Source organism: Micrasema longulum, unplaced genomic scaffold, assembly GCF_059751315.1.
Source record: "Micrasema longulum isolate JH-2025_06_02 unplaced genomic scaffold, ASM5975131v1 h1tg002493l, whole genome shotgun sequence".
Taxonomy (NCBI): domain Eukaryota; kingdom Metazoa; phylum Arthropoda; class Insecta; order Trichoptera; family Brachycentridae; genus Micrasema; species Micrasema longulum.
In genome coordinates this window covers 14524-35754 of record NW_028279635.1, presented here as the reverse complement: position 1 = coordinate 35754, position 21231 = coordinate 14524, and the positions used below count along the sequence as shown (strand labels likewise).

General features: G+C 32.3%; 1 protein-coding gene across 5 annotated transcripts; it reads right to left on the bottom strand.

The window, feature by feature from the left end:
- Positions 1-829: 829 nt before the first annotated feature.
- On the bottom strand, positions 830-14114 carry LOC148272082 (uncharacterized). 5 transcript variants are annotated; one of them, XM_088240540.1, is made up of 11 exons: positions 14068-14114; positions 13715-13957; positions 13471-13632; positions 9536-9916; positions 8808-8938; positions 7522-7629; positions 6781-6876; positions 4128-4304; positions 3032-3224; positions 2642-2794; positions 830-1130 (listed from the first exon to the last, which is right to left on the bottom strand). In XM_088240540.1, the coding sequence occupies exons 2-11, from the start codon at positions 13826-13828 to the stop codon at positions 1011-1013; spliced, it is 1635 nt and encodes a 544-aa protein (XP_088096666.1). In that variant the 5' UTR covers positions 13829-13957; positions 14068-14114; the 3' UTR covers positions 830-1010. The 5 variants fall into 5 exon arrangements, 3 of the variants coding, with proteins under 3 accessions (XP_088096666.1, XP_088096667.1, XP_088096669.1); XM_088240541.1 differs by having other exon boundaries at positions 14059-14112; XM_088240543.1 differs by having other exon boundaries at positions 14045-14093.
- Positions 14115-21231: the final 7117 nt, after the last annotated feature.

Sequence of the window (21231 nt, the reverse complement as noted above, 5' to 3'; positions counted from 1 at the left end):
TTGGACATGATCAATTTGCCGAAATGATTACCAAACTTTTAAGAAGCCTCAAAATTATTTTCGGAAGCTACCAGATCTGCATATCTGACAGGACCTATAACGGAGCCACGAATAGTAACTAGAAGCTCCATTCGGTAATCACAGAGAGAGGGAAAGGGACAAGACCACAGGATGTGTTCAGAAGATTGATTAGGATATCCGCAGCAGCACGAGGGGGAATCGAAAATATTAAAAATAAATAATTTTTATTAAATTTACCATGACCTAATAAAAACTGCGTTGTCCAATATGCGGATATGTGTGGGCACGATCGTCGCACTCCAAACAAGTAACATCTTCTTGAATGACGTCCGCCGAGATATCACTGGGTGCCTAAAATCTTTTCCAATAGTGAACCGAAGCGTGTCATGCAGTGCCAAGAGAGAGCTTTATGAGATTCACTAATTTTCTAACCTCAATTTCCCCTGTAGGAACAGGACTCCATCTTTGTTGGGATATGTGTAACTTTCTCTAGCTGAGTGTTAACCTTCTAGCCGGGTACACCCCCAAATGGTCCGTCACTTCAACTTTATATGATGGGGTCAACTGGACCAGGGTATATCTGATCTAAATATTTGTCTACCTTAACAGAAGACCCACCCCCTTCTATGTTATAAATATGTATGTGTCCCGCACGCTGTGTGTATTATGGACCAGATAATAAAGGAAATTAGGCACCCGTTGTCCGTCACTGACCGAATATTATTCCTGTTTGTAATGCCGATAAAAAGAAGACCATTTTACAACCTTGTGATATTATTTGATTTGTTTTTTTTTTAGTAAATAAAGGTTTTAACAATTTTAATTATTTATTTTTGAAATTTATAAAATTTTCGTTGTACAATTAAATGCTTAAATTTTCATTATGTTTATGAAAATCATTTTTATATCATCGGATAAATTGTTCGGGTAGCACTTAACTTATAAAATGGGAATCCTAAGTTTATGGACAATTGGACATATTTGTATGTTTACTTAGTATGCTTTATTTTGTCTCGAGTTTCTGACATTTCACTCAAAAGTTTTCTTGCGGCTTCATAGGCATCACTAGTACTGGTTTCTTGTACAATGTCTGTGGGTTCACAATCTATCTGTGAAATAAACATAACATGTTAAGTAAATTATATTGAGATTATTGTGTGTTTCTCATCGGTATTAATTTCCTTGTACATAACATTCATGTATTTATATTAACACAAAATTGATTAAAATATTACAGTAGTCTCTGTAATCCGAACCCACTACAGCCCAACCTCCAGTGATCCGAACCATAGCATCGGGTGAAGGGCGAGGGCTGCGCCTGAGAGCCTTATTGTTACTCGATAATGCTACCGGCCATCCAAATGGCACCGGTTCGATAAGTGATGATGGACAAATTACAGTTCTGTTTCTTCTTCCAAATTATACTTTTGCCTCGGGGCAATCTCGCAATTGGTTGCGAGATAAAGCATATCAGAAATCATGCTGAAGGTGCTCGTCAGTAAAAAAAAATCCTAATTTTTTTAATATCAAATGCATTATTGACACATCGTCGTTGCGCTGGCAATATCTGGTAACTTTTTTTTTAAATTATGGAGATAATTTAAACAATGTACTTTTTGATGGCGGATTTTTTTTTCAATATTTTTTTATTGATAACAAAATGAAAAATATGTAATTTTATTTTGATAAAATATTTAAGTATATTTTGTTGAAACAAAACTGTAATCTTAATGAGAAATTTAAAACACTTAAGAAAGAAAAATCACTCAACGGATATTGCCAGCGCAGGTCAGCACATAATACTACTATGCCTTACAAGATTTGTATATTACAATATTTGAGTTTGCTCAAATGTTTGTAGACAAAAAATTGGATTTCACCCCCTCGGAAGTCATTAAGATTTACAAATTACAACAGAGATGGAGAAAATTCTGAAGAAGGGAATATGGAAGTCTAGGCATCTACAGGGCTTATGACCTGTCATTGGCTAGTTTAAGTGGCCACTTTACACACCGTGTAACATTCACCATTTTGCCTATTTCTTCAATCTCTGTTGTCAGTTTTTAATTATTCTGATTATAGAAACTGTATTATACAGCCTGTAACTGGGAGGACGGATCATCGGTGGCAGAGCGATGGGGGACGTAGGGAAGTAGGGGTAAGTAAGGGAAGTAGCTCAATAGTTGGTCTTTTATCCTACAATACAGTTTTGAGTCGTTATTTGATTTAATTCCAAATAAAAAATAATCTTTTCCAAAAAATATGCAAACTTAATTTTTCAACTAACTTTTATGGGCTATATAAAAAAAAAATTACATAAAAAATTTTCTGCATTCTATTTGAAAAACTACTCTTATTTATGGAAAAGTAACCCTGAAAATTTCCTTTGCAAAAGTGAGCAAAAAACACTAATATGAGCTTTCAAACGATTAATGAACTGTAAGTCATAATTTTTGGCACTTAACAATTGTCAAATTGACATACGAGTGCTGTTATACTTAACGTATGAATAAAAATGACAAAAATTACTCTTATTCCATTAATTTGCACAAAACTGTGAATTGTCTGGAAATGAAAGCAAACACAAAATGAATATTACAAAATTGCCAAAAGTACTTACGATTCTCTCAGTGTGCTTTCTGGCCAAATGTTTTTTATATTCCTCCGCGTGTATTCTTTTCTGGTGAGCCGTGCAATTACCGGATGATACAAACGTTCTAGGACAAAACTTGCAAGCATACTTTATTTCACCAGTGTGTTGTGGTAAATGAGCCTAGAAATAATATTGCCGTAGTAAGAAACGGTTCATACACATATCTGATTATTTGTAAGGTAAAACTACTTTTAATGCATTAAAAAAAAGTAATGTCATATTAATTTTATCGGGACACTATCAGAATTTCAAAACTCAACATTATTGAATTTTGACTATGGTTTTCAGATTAACGGAACCTTTCGTCAAAGGTGTAGAATACAATTGTTGAGGAAATAATTTATAAAATATACTTACATTTAGACAGTGCTTTGTTTTAAAAGATTTTTCACAGAAGGAACAGACATACGGTTTCTCATTTGTATGCTTATGTTTTTTATGTTGGTTCAAAATGTACTCTGTGTATGTTGAATATGAGCAATCTGAACAGTAAAACTTTTTTTCCAAATGCCTCTTTTGGTGTTTTTTCAGAGATTTAGCATGTTTAAAACTGTAATAATTAAAAAACTATGGAACATTTTTAGAATTCTGAGATACATAACTAAGCAAATTGCGTCAGCATACTATAAATATCGGTTCAAATTTATCAAGATTGGGCTTTTTAAACTGGAGATCGAGAATGTTTGATTTGACAGAAAGTTTTTGTGGCAATAAAAATAATTGATATTTTATACTGATCATAGTAAAGTTAAAAGACTTGCATCTTTACAGCAGTCATAAGCAAAAAGGCAGCTTTTCGACAAAAATCACAAAATTAGTTAAATATGAGGTTATGTTCTAGAAGAAATTTGGAACCTTTTGACATATTAACTTATTATCTATCTAAGCCAATTAAAACAGTTACACGAAGAAACACATATACAGGAAACTGAGCAAAAACCTTTTTAGCAATGAGCAAAACTCTGTGTAGATATGACACCCAGGGGTTTTATACTTTAGAAATAATTGACAAACTGTGTTTTAACTTATGTTTAATTAGAGTTTTTAAATTTGTATAAAGTTAAATACTAAAAAGTGTCATTTACCAAAATATGACTTTTGCAAATAACTGCCTTTTTGCTTGTGAAGGCAGTATAGAACTTCATTTGAATTAATCTTTTACTAATTAACTTCGCAAATCATTAATATCACAACCATCGAAGGGAGACCTGAAGATTTTGCCAAACGTTTTATCAATAGCGCAAATTTAAGCTTCAATAACAACAAAAAAATAGTTTAGTTAATGATAATGGCCACAAAAATTACCCTTGCACTTACACATACACAAAAAATATTTAAACTAAATTTGCACTGATAGCAGTTTTTCATAATAAATATGTACCAATAACGCTGGTATTTGTAAAAAAGTGGACTAAAGAAACATAATATTAATATGAATACAAATTATACTTACACACAATTGCATTGTTTACACCGAACCTTGTTTTTTCCTGTAGGATCGTGACTGAACATGTGACCATTTAATTGCGATTTATTTGGAAAAGGTTTTCCGCATATAGCGCATAAGAAACTTCTCACAGACTGGTGTATACTTTTAATGTGCGCTGTCAGCAAACTTTTTGAAATGTGCCTTTGAATAAATAAACCGTTTTATTTACAAATATAAAATCAAGTATCCTAAGTTTGTTAGCTTCGATTACACAACTATTTTTTTATATTTTTTATTTTTATTTTATTTCATTGGAAAGCCAACAGACATTTACAAGAATCAATTATACCATAAATACATATCATAAAGTCCAATTAGAAGCTTCCACATAATATTGTTATTGTAAATGTTGTCACATAAAAATTATACATAACATAAAATAACTAATCATACCAAACTTATAATATTACTAGAAATGTGAATGAATATTGGTCGTACAGTTGCACATTACAATAAATAATACAACTATAGTTGACCATACAGTGTTCATTTATTATGTGCCTACATACAGAACTGCACATCACCTGCATAATATAGGCTGCGGATTCAAGGCGCAACATCATAACTTGAATTATTTTTGGAAATTTCTCTTTTAAAGGAAGTTAAAGATATGTTATTAATATCAATACAATTTAATTTCTGATTACACATATGGCAGGTTCTATTTACAAATGAATTTTGAAAAGCTTTAGTTGAACATTTAGAAATTTTAAAAAGAGATTGGTTTCTGGTCTGCGTTTCTGGGACTCTAAAATTAATAAGTGACAGAATCTTAGGGCAATCTATCATGTTATTCATTTACACATTCTATGTGTTTCTTCGAGTTTGGAGAGTTTGGAGTTTAGGTAAGTTTATAGATTCATCTGGACCTGTATTCTTAGTCAACCGTCTAAAATTGCAATACGATAAAAATTTTGATTGTATAGATTCAATTCGGTTAATGTATTTTTTGTATTGAGGGCTCCAAGCGGGAGATACGAATTCTAATTGACTTCGAACAAATGTAAAGTAAAGAGTTGTAAGAGTGCGCGCATGATTGAATTCTCTCCCTATACGGAAGAGGAAACCTAACATTTGGTATGATTTTTTCACAATTGAGTTGACTTTAACTTATTGTCAAGTAGAACCCCGAGATCCCGCATCTCATTATCTTTAGTAAGTACTTGATAGTCAAGGCAATAATTATGGATGATTTTAAAGTTGTTCCTTGAAAATGTGAGCACAGAGCATTTTTTAATATTCAACTTTAGTAAGTTTTGTTTACAATATAAATTCAATCTATCGAGATCTTCTTGGAGTTTGACACAGTCTAAATTAGATTTTATTTTTAAATATATTTTCATGTCATCAGCAAAAAGTAAAAAATTTGCAAATTTAAAGCACTTACTAATGTCATTGATAAAAATTATAAATAGTAATGGCCCCAAATGCAATCCTTGTGGAACGCCTGAGGGTACATTTACAACATCGGAACTAAACCCGTTTACGACTACTGATTGTAGTCTATTATTAAGGTAAGACGTCAGCCACCTATGTAGATAACCGTGGAATCCCAAATTCCATAATTTATTGAGTAATATACTATGCGTAACAGTGTCATAAGCCTTTGAATAATCAGTATACACTACGTCTACCTGAGTTCTTTCGTCCATTGTTTTTAAAATAGATTCCAAAAATACGAATAAGATTACAAGCGACGGATCTAAATTTTACAAAACCATTCAAGGAAGAAAAAATACATTGCTATGATTTTTTACTTTTTTTAGATGAAAAATACGGCTTTGATTTACGTACGTAGTGTTTATTGATTCACAATTATAATTTAAGATTCTTTTAAAAGTTGACTGTCCTAGCTAGCATTATGAAATATTTTAAAAATTCAAAAATAATATCAGTTTTTTTTAGGGAGATATCATGTATTCAATTCTGAATTATCCTAAATGCAAAATTTTTTATTGCTTTTTTTTACAGAATATGATTCTCTGTGAAATTCCCTTCCTTTCTGTATAATCTTAAATGCCAAATTTGCAATACTTTTTACGTTATTCAATAGTTTCAGTTTATCCTAAATGCCAAACACTCAAAATCATTAATTTAGATGAATGAATTAGAATGAAGATGAAGATTTTAGAATCTAAACTATTCTAATCCACTAGGATACTCTTAAAAAGCAATTATACTTTGAATTCTTTATAGGGTTTTCTCATTTTTACCAATTTTACAGTAACACGGCGTTCACAATACTCTGGAACGTCCCTTTGTGAAGTGGAAAAAATCGCTCTCCTGAAGATCTTATGTTTTGGCGTTTAGGATAGTTCAGAATTGAAAAGAAAATATTTACAAGGTTTAATGATAAACAATATTTTATGTTAATTTTATAACCTATCTGTATTTATTCTCGCTGAATCAACAAAAAAAAAAAGAAAAAATTAGCCCAAATTCACAATTCATTTTGTGTTTCAAAGAATGATAAAATAATTTTTATTTGTTTTTTTTTTTTAAATTTTGTCATTGTGTCTGGAATAATTTAACAATAATATTAACTGAATCAATGATATGTACGGATACAATATAACTATTATTTTTTTATTATTTTACAAAGTTAAGAATAACTTACTCTCTGCCACAATCATCGCAATCGTAATGCTCTCTTTCATCTTCAGGCATGTGAACAAATTTATTATGTCTTATTAAGGTTCTTTCATGAAGGAAACTGAAAAATGTAGAATATTTTTATATATTTAATATAATACTTGAGAAATATAAAATTACAGAATTAATAAACATTTCATAATACATAAAAATACTTTTAAAAGTATTTTGAGCGCTGTTGGCAAAATGTATGGAAGAATACTGATTGAGAGAGTAAGAAAAGTTACAAAGGATAGATCGTGGGATATTCAGAGCGGTTTTATGAATGGAAGAGTTTTAAGTTTTAATTAAGATTCTAATAAAAGAGTACATACATAATATTGTACACATATAATGAAATTATATTTATTTTATTTTTGATGATTTTAAAAATAAAAACAGTATTAAGAAAGAAAAAAAAAACTCAAAAAAAAAACAAATAAAATGGTTTGAAGTAGAAAAATAAGTTTTTTTTAAAATGAAAAATAAAGAAAAAAAACCAATTAAATTAAATAATAAACATATACTTGAATACAACATTAATAAAAAAAAAAAAATATTTATAAAAATTATATCTACAAAACAGTAAAAAAAATGAAAAAAATGAAAATAGACAATATGTATATTTCGTAGAAAAAAAATTGCATACTTTTTTATTTTGTTATCAATGAAAAAAAATGCACAAATAATCCATTATCAGACATTACCGTCGGTATTAAAAAATTACCTTTTATCACACTCTTCACATTTGTATACTTTGGGAGTTTCAAAATGTTTTTCAACGTGCATTTTTAGTATGTGCGGCCGTGAAACTTGCTTTTTACATATCGGACACCTGCAAGTTAGTCATTTTACAAAGTAATTAATTAATAAAACATAAAATTGTTAAGTTAAAATATAATTTTTGGATCATTAAATATTAGCTTTCCATTAAATGGTTGGATAATGATGGTGATCTAGGTATAGTATAAATAACACAGACTGTCAAATGAGTGTAGGGTTGGTCTTCAGTAATCACTAATCAGTCTAATCACAGTTGATCATGTTTGCAAACAATACTTTCAGGGGCAAAGGGGAAAACTCAAATGCGATTTTAATTTAAGAGAAATGTTAACTTTTACAGCTAACAAGTTATTTACGTATGTATATATTTTGAGAACAAATCATTGGTGGCGCTACAGGTCGTTGCGGTCCCTGGCCTCCTCCAGAATCTGTCTCTGTCTCTGTAGTTATCACAGTTCATGACATCTTCCTTTTTGCGCAGGGGGCATATAACACCGATGTTCCAGTCGTCTGGAATCGTTTCCGTTTCCCACATTTTAATAATGAAATCACGTAACTTTGTGCAAACACCACTACCGTCATATCTGAGCAGTTCTACGGGGATATTATTATGACCAGGTGTTTATTGTTTTTGAGACATTTTATTGAGTGACATATTTCTTCTATTGTGGGTGGTGTTTGGGAATTATTGTCTTCACCCAAGTCTACATCTATTGTATTACCCGATGTGTTAGAGCCTCCATTAACACGTTCGGTGCGTCGGACACGACTCCTGCGTCCATGCGATAATTGTAGCCCCGCGTCGGTCACGAGAGCTGTGTCATGTTGGTGCTTTCAGGGTTCCCAACCAAATATTCTACAGCATGTTTACAATCACTGTTTTTTATAGTCTTAGCACTGTAAAAATCTGTCAGTGTTAGTGAGTACTTGTTACAGTGCATTACGTCATTTTTCGCGATATATTGAACGCAGTGAACGTGTCAAGCGGCTCATCAAAATGTTGCATCCAGCGCTTTAGAATATCTGTTTTGTCATTGATAATATCATTCTCTTTTGATCTGCATGCGACGAGTCTCAGTTAAAATTCCTTTCTCTGTTCGTTGATGCTTTTGTAAAAGTACGTATGCGTATATTTTTAGAACAAGTAAGGAGCTGATATTTGAAATGTTCAACAGGTTTAATAAAAGTTAAGTTCATTGTATCCATTATCAACAATAAGTTATTACTTACTCAAAGGCCGACGGTTGCAGATGCTTTGCCAGGTGGAAATAAATTGATCTATGGGTAAATAAATTAACATTGCAACTGCAACAAGTTATATATCCTTTAGTTTTATGGACACTGGAGATATGATTCATCAACTAAAATATACATTAAATATATCAATTATAAATAAAGAAAAGTCATCATCACATCCACACCTAATGGTGCATTGGTACACGGGAAGGTAACGTGATCGGTCTTACGCTTCAGGAACCAGTTCGGGGACGGTGAAATATTGTAGAGTAAAACTATATTATAAACAAATATTTGATGTTGATCCTCCCAGGAATCGAACCCAGGGCCTCGAGCTTGGTATGCGAGCGCGCCAACCGCTTGATTTCAGTTTACGGGATTTTAACCCGAGAGTAGCCACCCAGTCAAAATAACTCGTCCAGGATTCTGGTTCTATTTCACACTCAGAATTGTATTCTTTGTGCGCCTGGACACGGCTAATTTCGTATGTATACCATATTAAAAGATGTGAAAAGAAATTGTATAATATAAGAAAATAATTTTGTGGGCTAATTACTACCACCAGGTAAGTTTAAAATCAGAACTTTCGAGTTATCCGCTAGAAACGCTTCTTCGAAGCATTCACGGAGGAGGATACGCAGAAATGTTAGTGGCTAACTTAAAGTGCCGATCTTGAAGTTAACCAGTTGCAGTAAATAATTAGAATTTGTTAAGGTTCATACCTTCTCATGATCGTTGAATATCGGTCGATCTGCGCACAACAGGCAGTGTAAAGAGAAAAAATCATTTATCAACTCTTTAAATTCGGGTTTTTTTATAATCATTTTCCCATTTCTTATCAACTCAGCTGGAAAATCAATACGTTTCTTAGGCAATTCATCGGAGAGCGCATCGATTGATTCCTTTTTTTGATCTTGAGTATCGATATTTACATCGGAATAATCGTTAGAAACTAAATCTTCGCTATCTACGTGGGGTCCTTCGGAGTTATCGACCGGCGCGGAATCACAAAACTCGATCTTTATTTCTTTATTATCGATGAACTCTGTTTTTATGTTGTTTAGAATTGTTTTCTGTTGTAATTCAACATTTTTATAATCACCCTAAAAATATAAAAACATGTTAATATGACGCATATTACTCGTAGCCTTTTCTGGGTTTTCGTGTTGTGTGTCAACCGATAAATTGTACTTCTAGCCAACATTTAAAACAGCATAACAGCATTCATCCTCTTACACCCGGAAAAACACTGTTTTGAGAAATCGCAATTTGAATGTTTGGAGATTCGTGCTTGTTGAGATTTTATTAAAAGTCACATAATATCAGTCAAATAATTTGAATTTACGCAAATTAAAAAAAAAAAACTATGTTACCTTGGCGACGGAGGCCTACTAAAGAACATAGTTTTACGCATACTAAACTCAAAACTGTAATTTTACGCTTCAACAGCATTGTTCCGGACACGCGAATAACGTTAAAATGGACAAATGAAAGTGATATACGTAAATGATAACGGAGTGAATTGATAAACGTAGCTAGAAACCCGGTATTTGTGTGACTGAGCGCTAGGCTCCCAATAAAGATAAATGGTTCGCTTTCGAGCCTGGCCTCAGTAATACCAGGGGAATATAGCCAGAGATTACTCTTTTATGTCTGTATTTATGTATTCCATATTGTGTCTTAATCGTGTTTATAAGCCCTGAAAAGGGCCTATATTGTATATTACAATGAAAGCATCCACCCCTTTCCCGAAACTGTTCATAAAGACTTGAGTCTTTCTTCAGTTTCGCATATCAATATCAATTTATTTATTTTTTTAAACTAATAAAGCGAAAATTAAATATTTTTTTACAATCAAACCGCGAAAATAACAAAACAAATAAACTTTAAAAACTTTCATTGTTTCACTGCAGTATTGTCAGTTTGTGATCAATCAAATACAAGGTCAGCACAATCACCTTTTTCTAATTTCCCAGTATTACAGTGGAGGAATACAGTGTTAGTTCCAAATTGAGACCGCGGCCGCACGCTCCAGATCCCGCATCGGAAAAGAAGAAGAACGTAGTAATACAAACAAATCAATCAAACGACACGAAACCCAAATACATATAGGAAACATTAGAATAATTTGCCCTATACAACATGCACTCAATCAACAGAAGAAAAACAATACGTATCTATAACAAATCACAGTGGAACATCAAATTATCAAGACACTACCGGCAAAATCCTAACACAGATCCTAACATGATCCCTATCGAACTCAGGCGAAATTACTTTTCGTCATTGTACTGAATTCCTCGCAAAAACCATTTTCCTAATACCAGCAGTAGAAACAATCCTATGCAAAGACCTTAATCGTCCTAACAATCTCACAGACCTTAAAGCAGACGAAACGGGTCCCAGAGCATGGTGGGCGCGTGGTTCTCTTGAGTTAGTCTACTATTTAGATTTGTAATTTACCATTTCCCTTCTATGGGACAAGAACAACACAGACGGACAAGAGTTCAGTTCAGACAACCAATGCTAGTACCCAAGTATGTATCCTTTTATCTTAAACTGATTTAGTACTCATGGTAGACCTTTACCCAGTTCCTCCCATTTTTCTACCCATTCGCTCACAAAATGAAAAATGCTTTAACGTTAGTTGGATTAGCGAATAAGCTTGGATTCCACATCGGCCTCGTCACCTCTGTCAAGCCGTTTAACATGTTTTCCCTTTCAGTATCTAAAATCGGGCAATGCCATAGGATATGTTCAGCCGTCTGACGGGGCTCCCCGCAAGTACATTCAGGATCTCTTACTAGTGCGAGGTCATATAATTTTGACCTAAACTCACCATGTCCAGACAACATCTGGACAACACATATTATATTTATATATATATATTGTATATTGTATTGACATGTTGCGCGCATCGCGGCTGCCGACGAAAGAGCCTATTTACGTCACCTGAGGCTGGCTGCATGTAGCGAGTGGCGGGGTGAGCTATCCCCACCACTCCCAGGCAGCCGAAACGGGTGGGACGGCTGACTCACGGAGCCCGACGCGCACCGCTTTATAAGGCGATTATTTTGTATGAATAAAGCAGTTGAGTTCCTAACTCTGAACAGTTCAGACATGTTTTATTCCGTTCTCCGCCCTGTTCGCCCTCCTGCACTTCGCTCTTCGCTCCGCTCTGCCTGCTGACTGCCTTTGCCTCTCTACACCACTTGGACCGGGTGGAAAGTCTATTGAGAATGACTTGCGATCGGCGCAGCTGTGCCCCTACCTTCCGACTTTGTCTTTGACTCTGTCTGGGAGGGCGGCTTTTCACTTATGCCGGGAAGCTTGACTGCGGCAGACGCGGGTGACGAACCAGGACACAAACACGTGGTAACGCGTACGTTACAAGCATATTAAACTCAAAACTGTAATTTTACACTTCAACAGCATATTAAACTAAAAACTGTCATTTTTAGAGTTAGTGACTTTTGCCAGAAGGCTACAATATCAATGATTTAGTAAAAAAAAATAAAAAAATCATTATCATCATTCCCTTTCCGCACTTAATCTGAAGACTTACGCATACACCTGGCAAGTGAAAACATTTTTCGTACATAAAAAATCTCCAATATTAGCACTAGGTCTGACCTAAATTGGAAAAAAGCTTTGTCTGATAAAGTCCTTAGTTTAAGCATTAAAGACAAGCATTAATATGGACTCAATTATCCTTAGTTTTAAATGTTTCTCCGCGCGTCCACAGTTGGACAAATTTGATAACGTATTATCATACTTGTGTGGGCCAACATGGTGTCGTAATCACATCACACAGAATTATAATAGTCCAGAAACTGCGTACGCGCATAAAACTGAAGCCGACTAAACTACTCATAAATGAGTAATTTTAAGTTTTGGCCATTAGGTATTATGTAAACGTCGCTTAGTACGCAACTGCCGATTTAAATTCAATTACGCTGTGTTGTGTCGCTTGTAAGTGTCAAAATACTGCTGGGATTAAAAGGAAATACGGTAGGATCACATTTCATGAGTAAGAAGCGAATTTACAAAAAATATTATTTGAGAATTTGATTATTTTACTATCTGTCAGATTGTTAAATAAAATTAGGTGGACATTTAGTTGGCATTGCCAGGGTAGTCGAATTTTTTACCCGACTTTCTATTAATAAGCCTTAGCGGCCTTATATTAAGCGGTATTAATTTACTAAATGATTTTTTTACGTTTGCCTAGTAAAAGTACCTGTTTTTTTTCAATAGACCAGTCAGTAAAATATTTTTTGTGGAAAAACACAACATAACAATTTTTTTAATTATATTTGTGTTTTGATAATACATATATTGTTCGCAGTCTGGCAAAATGCGTGCAGGCGGGATGTCGGGTAGAGGGGGGACTTTTGGACACAATACGATTTATACAAACTTGGTTCTATGCACCTTCTGGTATATCATAATTCTATGTGTAATCATAAAATTCTTGTTTTTAATTATTGAAAACAATTATTTTTTAAAACAATTGCTTTGTTTGAAATTTGGATTTATATTTGTAAAATACATATTAAGGGGATACCTAAAATACATCTGTTGATATATCGTGTCAAGACAATAGATTCTTAATAAATCATTTCTTATATGAAAATGAATTTGTTTCTACATTTACCTGATTTTCAACGTTTGTATCTTCCGTCGGGACTCGACCGATTAATTTTTTTTCTAATAAGATGATTTGAGTTTGTTTAACGTGTTCAGAAAACGTGTAGAAATCCAGGACTCGATTCGTGCATTCCGTACATATTGATGTGAGGGAATCTTTTTTATCAACCTGCAAATTTTTTTTTAGAAAGCACATGAACTTGGTAAAAGGCATAAGCAGTTGAAGGTTACATTATGATAAAAAAAATTACCCAGAAGGAAAAAAGTTGATTAATTTTCAATTGTAGATCATGATTTTTGTAGGAATCATCAAAAATGTCTACATTCATCTCAGAAGTTTGTGAACAAAGTCGACATGGTGTCATTTTACTTTATTTAAGATAAAGTTTTAATAGATTATAATAAAAAATGATACACAAAAACACTATTTGTATTAGTCACGACACAATCAACATCACAAATCGCCGGATCAACATTAACTAATCGACCGCAAACTAAAAATAAGAGCAGAAATTAATTAATTACACCTAAAAATTACACTCATAATAGTTTACTTATACCCATCGCCAACAAGAATCAACAAATCGAAATTCACACATTGCACATTCACATTCACATTCACTGACATTCGAATTCCACAAACATATCCACAGATTAACATATTGACATTTCGGAGACTGTATTTCGACCATAGACAAGGTAGAGTTGACCACAGATTGTACAGATTATTAACATATTTATTAATTTAGTATAATAAATATACTGGAGGTGGTAAAAAATAATGTATCTGCTGTTATAAAACAGTTACCCTTCCGAACACGTAAAACAGTTTCACAATAAATAATTAAATCGTTTAAAAAAACAAAAACTAAATCACCAAGCGCTTCACCTTAACATCTATTTTTTATCCATAATACCTACTTCCTCGTATTATAATCTTCCAAGGAAGAAGTACTGGTGATTTAATTTAAGCTGGCGCTTTCAGAAAACTCACACTAAGGCATTTGAAATCTACAGGATGTTGATTTACAAAAAAAGTTGTATTAAATTTTAACCAAATGTGCTTTTTTTTTTAAAATTCGGTGTTTGATTAGAGGGTTGTGTATATGAAAAAAAAATACAACGGGTTAAGAAACAGTAATATTAATTTACTAAAATACTTTGTTTCATTATTTTATGTTTTTCAAATATTTTTTTGAAATGTTGCAATTTACTAATTATTGCCCTTCCGAGAACAAGGGGCAATTTAAATTTGAAAAAAAAAATTTTTTTAAGTCAATTACTCTAGAACTAAAATGCGAAATTGTGTAGATTGTTTTAAGCATAAAAATAATAAGATTTATTGTTTTTTAATAAGTGTGCATACATGTTTTCTCCGATATAATTTGAAATGTGCATTTTATTTACATTCTATTAATTACTATTATGATGAACACAGAATATTAAATAAAAACACGCTTGTTTAAAAATAAATACCTGTAAATGTATAACATTTTCTTAAGTGATTTTTTTTGGCTCTAATTCAATTACTCGCAAACTCTCGACGAGTGCGCACGTCAAAAATTGTGGAAGTACCATAAATAATAAATACATTGCTTAAATATTAAAATTTCGATTGTAAAATGGTTCAGTGCCAAAAGTGCAAAAAATATTTAAACAAAGATAGTGATGTGTTCAAGTGCAATGGTGACTGTGGCGGAACATTCCATAAAATCTGCATAAAAAATAGTGAAGTTGCAACGAAAGTGGGTAGAGAATTCTGGAAATGTAACATCTGCAAAAATGAGCTGGGTTCCGAAAGCGACAACACGACTGGCAAACAAGATGAGCGCCGCGAGTCGAAAGGACCTGATAAAATGGAAAAAACATTAACAGACATTAACGCGAAACTATCAATTATGCTAGAGATTAAAAAAGATTTAGAAGCACTCACCAAATCAGTGGATTTTCTATCCCAAAAATATGACGAAATTCAAAAACAAAACGCAGAAACATCGGAAAAAGTAAAAAAATTAGAAAATAAGTTAACTGACGTCATACATAAAAACGAATATTTAGAAAAATACAACGGTGCGTTAGAAAACAGAATTCAAGAACTGGAACAAGCCGAAAATAATAACAATATCGAACTGATTGGAATAGAAAAACAAGAAAATGAAAACATTAAGAGTGTTATAAAGAAAATTGCTGAAAAAAATCATATAAAAAATGACGACATCGAGAAAATATGGCGAATGCCGCAACGAAGTGATGCTCGGCCACCTCCTGTGATTGTCAAATTCTCACGCCGTTCGACGCGAGATATTTGGATATCACAGAGAAAAAACTTGCTAACAAATAACGATATCTTTAGAAATGGAAATGAAAATAAAATATATATTAACGAAAATTTAACGAAACAAAAGAAAGAATTGTTGTGGAAAACAAAAAATGTGCTTAAATCTAAATTTAAATTTATTTGGGTAAGTGAAGGAAAAATATTGATAAAACGTGAAGGCGAAAATCAAAAAATTTTTCGAATCTATTCAGAAAATGATTTAAAACGGTATCTCGAAATATAAACTCCTTTACCATAAACAGAAAAATAAATTAAGAAAAAAAATACATATTGTATTCAATGGACCACACACAATTATTCACACCTTTTGAAAATTATTTTAAATGCGAAGAATTAAGTACATGGATAAAAAAAATACCTATTCAAAATGCAAAATTTCTTGTTATCCACTTAAATATACGATCGATAAAAAAAAACTTTAATGAATTCTTGATAGTGATAAATAATCTACAAAATGAAATAGATGTAATCGTTTTAACGGAGACAAATATAAAGCAAGAATTAGTTAATATATACAATATTCCAAATTACACTATGTTTTATAATTTAAGAAAACAAGGAAGGGGTGGGGGCGTTATAATGTATGTAAAAGAAACATATTTATTTAAGGAAACACATTGTCCATTTAACAGCGCCGAGACGATTACGGGAGAAATAAGTACGTCTAAAAATCCTCATATAATACTATGTAACATAATTGCAATCTACAGACCGCCTAGTTGCGATAAAATTACTTTCTTATCGGAATTGAAATATTTCTTCGAGACAACACAAAAACAAAATATCGTTTATTGCGGCGATATAAACATAAACATAATGGATTCGACAAATAGACAATGTATCGAATACGAAGAAATACTGTGCGAGAACGGCCTACAGAGCGTCATAAGTGACGTCACAAGAGACGAAGTAGTATCTGGTCGAAATGTGCAATCGTGTATAGACCATATAGCAGTACGATACCACACATCTACGGCAATTTACTCAGGAGTTGTGACAAATAAAATATCGGATCATTTTATGACAACGGTAGCCATAGGAAATGAAGAAATACCGGATGGCCAAAAAAAAAACCATACAAATATTAGATAATAAATATATATTAACCAAACTTAAGAAAACAAATTGGGACGACCTTCTTTGTACAAACTGTCCTATAAAACTATACAGTAAAATTAAAAATATTTTCAACGATATATATGAATCTGCAAAAAAAGAAATAAAGTATAAAAACAGAAATAAACACAAAAATCCATGGATAACAGAAGAACTGAAACAAATGATAAAATAACGAAACCAACTTTATAAAAAATGGAAAAACACGCCAAATAATCAGAGTCACCGCCTTGAATATTCTAAATGGAGAAACAAAACAAATAAAAAAATACTTGACACTAAAAACGTTTACGACAAAAATGAAATTAATACCCTTAAAAACGATCCGAGAAAATTGTGGGAAAAAATAAATGGTTTATGTGGGAAACAAAAAAATAATCTAGACACGGTTATAATTAAACACATGAGATCTTTAGGAGATACAAAATATCTATGTAATCAATTTGCAAAAACATTCGTAGAAGAGATAAATAATATTAAACATAAATGCAATGAAAAATTCTTGAATCGTGTAAACTATGCTTTTCCAGTGCCTTTGTCCATGAGATATAAACATATTTATAAAGAAGACGTAGAAAAGATTATAAAAAACATGAATTCAAAGAAATCTCCCGGATGTGATCAAATTAGAGTCAGTGATTTAAAGAAAGTAGTGCAAGAAATCAGTCCAATCTTAGCGAAATTGATAAATTTGTGTATATGTCAAGGAGTTATGCCAGATGATTTAAAGGTATCAATAATAAGACCTATCTTTAAAGCAGGGGACCATAAGGAGTTTACTAACTACAGACCTATAGCCATCCTTTCGTGTATAGATAAAATAATCGAAAGAGCTGTTGTCAGCCAGATACAGTCCTTTTTAGATGAAAATAATATTATAAACTCAGTTCAATATGGATTTCAAAAAAACAAAAGTACTTCAACACTACTGTCTAAATTTACTGATGAAATAAATAAATACTTAAATGAAGGAAAGTACGTGGGAGTACTTTTTATCGATTTTAAAAAGGCATTTGATACCCTGGATCATCAAACCTTGGAAATAGCAATGGATGAATGTGGAATACGAGGACCATTAAAATTGTGGTTCCAAAATTATCTACAAAACAGGAAAATACAAGTCAAGATAAATGACGAACAAAGTAATCCAACCACCTCAAATACTGGTGTGGCAACAGGCTCAATATCAGGACCAGTTTGCTACATAATGCAGGTAAATAGTCTTCCCAATGTTATCGAAAAATGTACCAAATACATATTTGCTGACGACACTTGCATCTTGTGCGCTGACAAAAATATTACACATGTTGAGAAAAATATTCAATCGGACTTAAACAATATCATGAAATGGGCTCACGATAATGGGATAATACTGAACATAAATAAAACAAAAGTGATGCTTATTCATTCTACGCATACAAGTAAACAAAACAAAATACTTAATGTTAAAGGTCACGATTATGAATGTCTCCATTTAAAAAAATCACCTTGTGCCTGTCAAACGATAGAAATGGTCAAACAATATACATATCTAGGCTTAACTATCGAAAATAATTTTCATTGGAAATTACATGTAGAAAGTGTTTGCCAAAAACTAAAAGCGGTACTTATAAAATTTAATTATTTGAAATTCTGTGTTCCGCGGGCCACCTTGTACTGTTTATACCATGCACTGGTTGAGTCAATTATATCGTATGGAGTGAGTTGTTACGGGCTAACATTTACAACGTATACAAATAGGATAAAAAAATTACAAATTAGATTCCTTAAAATGTTAGCAAGTAAAACCAACTTAATAACTCAAAATGACTACGAAAATCTTTTCCCGATGTGTAAAGTTTTGACGGTACAGAATATGATATACTATCGCCTGGTAACAGAGGACTTCATGGATTTGTATAAAACGCCAATATCACATAAGCATGAAACGCGCCAAAAAGCGAGAGGAAACTTCATAGAAAGAAGAGCCATAAATGCGTATGGAGAGAGGACCAGGGCGTATATACTCCCTCGCATAGTAAAGAGACTCCCGGACGAAATAAAAAATAGTGATATGAATAAAAACAAAGTAAAATTGGTTTTAAAAATCTTTTTCTTAAATTCTAAGTTTAGTCTATAAAAAAAAAAATTTAAAAAAAATGGGGAAACCAAACAATTTAAAACAGTGTCAAAAAAAGTGTTTGTTTATTATTTTTTATATATTTCGTTTTCAAAAAAAACTTGATTAACTTGTATTTAATTTTTTTTAAACTTTTATTTTATTGATATTTTTAAGATTTTTTTTTAAAAATATTTTATGTAAACATTTATTATATTATGTTACAAAAATGTTTAAAGAGAGAAATCCCTGCAAAAAAACTGCTTCTGCAGTTTGGCGGGAATTTAAAAAAAAAATTGTTTTGAATTTAAAAAAGAAAAAAAAAAAAAAAATAAAAAATAAAAAAAAAAAAATAAAAAAAAAGAGATTTTTAAAATCAGTATTCTGTACATTAAAAATGTTTCTGTGTAAGTTTTACGAAAGCGCCATCACTACATAATAGACCTATTCATTATTTGATTAAATGAAAATACCTACATATTTATAAACCAGTGTTTTTAATCCATAACTTAATACTGGTACATATTATAATATTTTTACTATTGAGAATCGCAGTGAAATTCAGACGAACACAGAAGCATCCTGTGTAAATTGTATTACCATATCATTAGCAACTAATAAAGCAATAGTTGTCTATGTCACGCTCAAAAGCGCGTCTGAGTGCGAGAGAGACAGATATTATTTTCATAATGCGTATGCCGTGCGATGTCATACCATGGGCTTATTCACGGATACTACACAATGCGTATGTGTAAGTAAAGCGCAAGCGCCAGCTTATAAAAATCCACCAGCACATACATATATGCTCATGAAATCTCCCCGGCCCGTCTTCACTTCACCCCATACCCGCACATTTCCATGCCTTTGTCCAACCGCATTCCGTATAATCAAATTGAAAATTTAAATAGCGCGAAGTCGTTAGTCGTTACCATTATAAAAGAATTCCAAAAACTAAAGGTTCCACAACGGAGTAGCACATTTAACTGAAACTGTGTCGTAACCAATTGTAACCTTTAAGACATTAAGAAAAAAAACGGGAAAACTTCACCGTTTTAAATAAACTGTGTATCTACGCCGTTTATAAACAACTATACTTCAAAGAAACCCTATTGAAATTGTATTTGGGTTTTATTTTATACATAAAAAAGAATTGAAAAATAACACTCTCCCAATAAATATTCAAATATCTTTTCAATATATCCCGCTTTTTTATTTAAAAATGAACCAATCGTCTAACGTTCGACCTCTTAGCTGCACCCTTTCCTTATCTTCACCCCTATAAACATATCACTGAATAACTTAATTTTAGTGCATGTTCGGACATGGTAGTGTTTGCATCCCTTTTAAATCTGCACGTTATTTATGTATTTTTATGGATGGTAAAGGTGAAAGTGTATTTTAGCATTTGCATGTTGGTGTAGTGTCCTGACGAAGAGACGGGTACGCCTTGAAATTGGTAGACATATAAAGTCAGTAAGCAGTGAAATACTAATTTTTACTAACATTAATTAATATTTAAAATGCGAAAAGTGGCAATAACAGCTACCGTTTCACAAATGAAGCTGTTTCGTGAAGACGTTCCAACGAATTTGAAATATCCTTTACAATTGTTTTCGATGTATCTACATTAACATTTGTGAAAAGGGTTACGACGTCAAACATATTATACAAACGACGTTTATACGTATTGCGGAAGTTAAGCGGTTTTATTATTTATATATTTGTTAATAGACTATCGAACTAAGCCAAAAAATACATGTGTATATTTTTATTTGTCGAATTCTCATCGCTACGATTTTTAAAAGTTTTGTGATTTTGAAATTACTCCGCTCGTGATGTCATCAGTTGCCATCGGTGAGTTGTCGTGATATTTAAGGTATAGCCCCGTAGCTGTCAAAATATACTAAACGTTGCAAAAAATGGCTTCCCGGAAACCGGAAATCTATCATGACACATGTCAACGCTGTAATTGAATGGTGGATTCACAAGCACTTGTGACGCCGTTCAAAGTAGTTAAGTTTGAATTAGCTTTTCATATATTTTCGGGAAACTTGGACGTACAATTAAATGCTTTAATTTTTACCGCGTGTAATAAAACATTTTTATATCCAATTTTCCGAATCACTGAATTTCTTCGTTGTTTATACATTCGTATTAATTACTTTTATTATCTGAAGCTTACATCAGTAATTGGTACCCATCAGAAAGCCCCGAGA